The sequence below is a fragment of the Jatropha curcas genome, chromosome 9 (genome assembly GCF_041381405.1).
Source record: "Jatropha curcas cultivar XTBG-Jc1 chromosome 9, XTBG_Jcur_1.0, whole genome shotgun sequence".
Taxonomy (NCBI): domain Eukaryota; kingdom Viridiplantae; phylum Streptophyta; class Magnoliopsida; order Malpighiales; family Euphorbiaceae; genus Jatropha; species Jatropha curcas.
In genome coordinates, this window is record NC_143159.1 from 19,324,877 (window position 1) to 19,330,745 (window position 5,869).

Below are 5,869 nucleotides of genomic sequence, written 5' to 3' on the forward strand. Positions count from 1 at the left end.
TTGGAAGCCGACGTCCGGAAAAACCGGCATCTTTTAACCTTACGATTTCTAATTCATTTTAGTTAGAAAAGCCAAATTATTTATTTAAACCCAACCCGAATGAATCGAACCGAGTTCTTATATGGAAAATTAATTAATTGTCCCAATCAAAATCAGTCATTGCATCCATAATCATCCAAATCATCCAAATCGTCCAAACCAAAACAGTTAAATCAAATAAATAAAAGACTCACTCTTGCCTTATGGTTAAAGGCGGGCCACAAACCGAACCTAAAAATACATTCTACCTGAATAAAAATTTGAACCCAAAAACCCTAAACCAAAATCATGCATAATCACATTTTAATATTCTAAACTTAATCAAATTACAATCTGTTCATAATTGGTCATTTTCGGATTTATTGAAAAAATTAAATTTTATTTTTGTACATAATTTATTATTTTTTTCGAATGAATAAAAATTATTTCTGGAATCCTAGAACAGTCGCGTCACGCAGCTGTTCTTTGGTGACGCAGCCTATAGCTGCGTGACGCAGCTGTTCTAGGTAAAGAAACGAAATTTTGGATATGAACAGTTCCGTCACACAACTGCCAGCTCCGTTACGGATCTACTGGCTGCGTCACGCAACTGCTCTGGTCCGAACTCTGTTTTAAATTACTTGTTTAAAGCATTTTTTATTTAAATATATTGTAGGACAACCTCGAATGACCAAAAACGAACAGAATACAATTCAATTAAGATTAAACTACTAAAACAACAATAAAATAAATAATCAATGAATAAAAACACAAAAAGTGTAAAGAAATTACCTAATCCTCAGATTGAGGATTGTAAACGGCTTAACGAACGAAGATTAAGGCGATCCAGAAGCTTCGTCACCAAGGATTTAAATATTCACTCTTTTCTCTCTTGATTTTCTCTCTTTTTTTTTTTTTTTGGTTTAATTCACCTAAAATTGATCTCTAATGGCAATTCTCCTTCAAACGAACTCAAAAGAGCTTCTGAAGGAGAATGCAGCCGCAAGTGTGTTTTTAGGGTTTTTAAAACGCTCACCAAAGTTGTTTTTTAACATGAGAAAAAGATCTATTTATAGAAGTAGGGCAACAGGGCATAGCTGCGTCACGCAGCCATTAGGTGCGTGACGGAACTAGTCAGACGCGTTACGCAGCTCACTTGTTGCACCACAACTACGTGTCATTTAGCATAAAACGGCATGTCGTCATTCTTAACGACGGAATGCAAATCTGAGTTTCATTAGAGCTGCGTGACGCAGCTATAGTGCCGTCACGCACCTTCATAGCTGCGTGACGCAACTCTGACCCAGTCAAACACTTAAAATCAGTTTAATTTAAATCCTTGGATTAAAAGACTTCTAGATAGCATTAACCTTTCATTCCACATCCTCGTATCATCATTGGATCAGGCGGGGGCATAAAGACACGCGTCAACAATACCCACTATAATAATATTATTTTAAGACCTAAAATTTCAGAGCATTTTAAATAGTAAGTTAAAATAACATTCGTACTTGGCATATAATTCTTGTGGAAATAATATTCCTACTCTCTTGTTTATTACTTGTTACATTTTCGACACTTGCGAATTTTAACTATCATTATTCTAGTGGCGATGGGGAATTCTTGGGTTTTTTAGAAACAATTTAATCTTTGAATAATCAATCAATACTATCTCGGTCATCTTTTTCCTTAAAACTACCAATGAATCTCACTAATGATTTAAAAGGTCCTTCAAATTTGAGTCTTTTCCATGGATTTAATTCTATCCCTTCGTACGGGTCACAACAATAGCAATAAATTCAACAGCAATGGTAATTTTAATAAATGGATAATAAAAATACAAAGAATACTAGAGAAGAAGGATTTCTCTCTTTTATGAATTTAGGGATTTTACATCGGAGAGGGGGCATTGCTTTTCATGGGAAAGAGAGGAAGGCAGGAGAGGTGAAAGCGAAAAAAGAAAAAAAATTCTGATGTGGTATTTTCTCAAACAATTATTTGCTAACCAATTAATTCCATGTCAACTTTCTGTCAGGAGTTGATTGGAAAACCGGTAAAAAGGCTTTTGTGTTAGTCCAATAAAAATTCATGTATTTTTAAGTAATAAACTCAAATATAGGGACAATTAAGAAATATGGATTATAATTCAGGGATTAGGGGAAAAAATGAGCCCAAAAATAGTTGTCCGATTTCATGCACTGAATGCATGAATTCACTCTTATATTTTACATGAAAAATTATTCTATTGAATATTTCAACTTGTAAAATTAGATTAATTAAATACTTATTATAGATAGTTACAAAATGTTAAAATTAATATTTCAATACTGTACTAACCACATTTAAATTAATATTATATATATAAAAGCCAAACTTGTTATTACTAGAATAAGAGGTATATAATATTATCAAAATTTATAATTCAGGGACATAATAGATCTTTTGCAAAGTTTGTGGTGCTATCGGATTTTCCTCTTAAAGTAGGTTCATACATTCTTCTAAAATGCTCATTCAATTCTTCTCTTCCACATTTCCATAGGTTGTCATCTTTTGTTTGCTTTCCCTTCATGCTTAAGAATTGAACATCGAAGAAGCTAATGTAAAGATTTCGAGACTTTCTTAAAACTTATTAGCCTCTCTAACCTTGTTTAAGTTTATAATATGATATGAGAGTTCATTCTTTCTTTTCTTTCTCATACATAGGCTTATGGGGAGGTAAATTTGGGACCTTCATATAATCTATTATGCTTTCTAACTTTATAACACCTAGATTTTATGGTTGAAATTGGAATTCTAATAAAGTACAAGAGCAATGTTTTTTGCCACTTTCATGATGAATACAAATGCATATTTCATTCTATATACATAATTTTATATAACGGCATGTTTGTTTTCAACACGGTACACTTTGATCCCCTTGAAGGTATATGTAGTAAAAGCAGTGTACTAAACTTAGCTCCAATACACTTATCACTTCATAAATAATAATTGACACGAATCGGTTAACGGGGCCCCATATAGACCGGGTAAGCTCCATGTGAAATTTTGGATAATCCCTTCAACCACTCCCTCGCAGAGAAGTTGGCTTTATCACCACCACTTCTACTTCAATTAATTCCCCATTTTGCCCCTATAGCCCTTTCCTCTTCCCTACTATTTGCCATCAATATTGTGGGGTCTTTTTGTTTGCGCATAATATCTTTTTCTAACATCTATTTTCCAAAACTTATGACATTAAAAAATACACACCATACCACATGTGGTCTGTCTCTATATATATATTTGTAGGCAAAGTAGATGAAGAAAAATAAAAGATTAAAAAGAGCCTAAAACTGAAACTACACAACCAAAAATGCCTTTCCTCTTTTCTTCTAAAACTTTGGATTGCCCATCAGCAGCTCCTAATGTCCATGCCCAAAATGTTCTAAAGGAATGTGACACTATAATTCCAGCAACCAAACGTGATTCTTCTCGTCAGAGTCCTTCAATTTCCTCATCATCCTCCATTTCATCATGTTCGTCTTTAAATTTCCCCGATGACTTGCCTTCTAGTCCGGCCACCCCACTTCGATTTTCCGGAATCCCATTTTCTTGGGAACATTTACCAGGAATTCCTAAAAATTTAAGTCATAAGAAAATGGACTCCACATTAGTCAAAGTCCTTCCATTGCCTCCTCCTCATGCCTTACCTCAAGCCTCAAAAAGATTTAATTTAGAGGAAACTGGTATTCGAAAAAAGATTTCCAATGAGAATTTCAGAAAGGATCCATTTTTCGCAGCATTAGTAGAATGTTCAAAGGGTGATGATGATCATGAAGAATCTACCAGTAACTTCTGGAATGGTACTAAGGTGTCAAGAAGCATTAGTGACAGGTTTGGTTTTATAAATCTTTACACTTCTTGTAAAAGAACTTGTGCTGTTTCTGAATCAATAGTATACCTTCCAAGATCAAGCAGAGAAAATTATGATCTAATTACTCGCCGTCGATCTCGCTAAACTTAAGATCATCTTCTGGGATTTGGGTTCATGTTCTTGTATAAGTTGAAGGTATTTTAAGTACTACCTTGCTTGTTTTTGTTAATTTTTTTTTTCTGGGTTTTTTTTTTTCTTCGTATGTGAGGACAAGAATTGAAGTATATGTCCCCAAAAGCATAATTAAGTTATTGTAATATGTTAATATAACTTGGAAAAAAAAAAAAGAATTAAAGATTTGGTAGCCTGTTTTTGTTTCATTAGTGAATCAATTAGACGGTTTTGACTTTTATTGTGGATGTTTATGTTATAATTATTTTTTTTATTCTTTAAGAGATCCGGTAAGCGATTTATACAATAGAGGATAGTCTTCTTGAATTTACTAAATTGATAAAAATATTTATAATAAAAAAATTTGAATTTGAGATCTTACACTCTTCACATATCACACTTGATTGAGTTATGTTATAATTAATTTAATTTGTAGTATTTTATATATTTTATATTTGCTGTATTTCATGTGAAGGCATGAGAATATGAGTGAAGCTTACATTACCCCATGTGGGGAGAAAGATAATTTACTGGACCACACAAGACAAAGACAGCTTCAATGGACTTTATTAAGTATATAATGATTTCTGTCAAGGCTGTGAAATTCCTTATTTTTAATATTTGCAAGTTTGACACTTGCATTATTGGAGTGTATTGGGATGCTAATTGCAGGTTGTTGAGCTACCTGGGAAAGTTCTCTTTTTTTCTATTATATACCAAAAAATTACTAATTTTAATTGATTTAATGCAAAAATGGCAAAATTTTAATTTGAATTTCTAATTTTTCCAATTATATATATTCCACCATTGAATGAATGACTATATATGTAATTAATTGTGTATTTTTTTTTTTTTTTTGGCTAGCTAGGTAAATAGTTAATGCCCTTTCCTTTTAATAATTATTGCAAGACATTGAAAAGACTACCAATTAACAACTTAATTATTGTCCGTTAAATTTGTCTTAATTCACTCATTTACCTCCTTAATTAACAATGATTTAATTGAAACAAAATTTGAAGCATATATCTAGATAAAGTAGAGTTAAAATAAAATAGAAAAAAAAATTAAAAGCCGATAAGTTTGATGAAACGAGAGAATGGTATTCCTTTTGTCCCAAAATATAAATCGTTTAAGGTTTTTGCACAAAAATTAATGTTCCAAAATATAAATCGTTTAAGGTTTTTGCACAAAGATTAAGGAAGTAACTAATTGTCCAAGATTATAACAAATTCAAGGGTAATTTTGACAAATTATCCTTTATCTCAAAATCAATAATTACTGGTGAAGTATTTATTGTATTTAGTGTAAATAAGAGTAATATTGAAAAAATATCATTTATTACTTCTTAAAATACAAAAAATAATTTATATTTTATAATAAAATAATAAACTAAAAACGATTATATTTTGAGACAAAGGGATTACTGAAAAGTGGGGAAGATTTTTACTAAACCACGGATGAGATTTTGAATTGTGAAACCTTACCAACTTCTTTAATGCCAGGAGCTAGTAATTAATATGATTTATTTTTATTTTTCTCCAACATTTTTTCTAATAAAAGAGATCCACAAATTAATCAAATGGTCAAATATATCCAGCTACCCTCATAATTAAATGGACAATTTTTTTGTCCGGAAATTTTGTCATAAAGTTGAATATTCTCAATTTTTTGGGAGCATTAGGTTCTTTTTTTAAGAGTATTTTTGGAGATGTTTTTTTAAAATTGCATTTTATTTATTTATATTAATTTCTTATTTCTTATATTGTATTAGGGAAACTATGATTTGAGAATTAAATATTAAAAATGCTATCTCCTATAGAATGCTAA

At 31.2% G+C, this 5,869-nt stretch overlaps 1 protein-coding gene across 1 annotated transcript; it reads left to right on the forward strand.

Moving 5' to 3' along the window:
* Positions 1 to 3,284: 3,284 nt before the first annotated feature.
* Positions 3,285 to 4,251, forward strand: LOC105634368 (uncharacterized). The gene has a single exon (XM_012217216.4). It carries the CDS (start codon positions 3,371 to 3,373, stop codon positions 4,013 to 4,015), a length of 645 nt encoding a protein of 214 aa, XP_012072606.1. The 5' UTR covers positions 3,285 to 3,370; the 3' UTR covers positions 4,016 to 4,251.
* Positions 4,252 to 5,869: the final 1,618 nt, after the last annotated feature.

Bases quoted from the DNA above. Each gene is read 5' to 3' on its own strand.
- LOC105634368 (XM_012217216.4), top strand. From the start codon at position 3,371: ATGCCTTTCCTCTTTTCTTCTAAAACTTTGGATTGCCCATCAGCAGCT.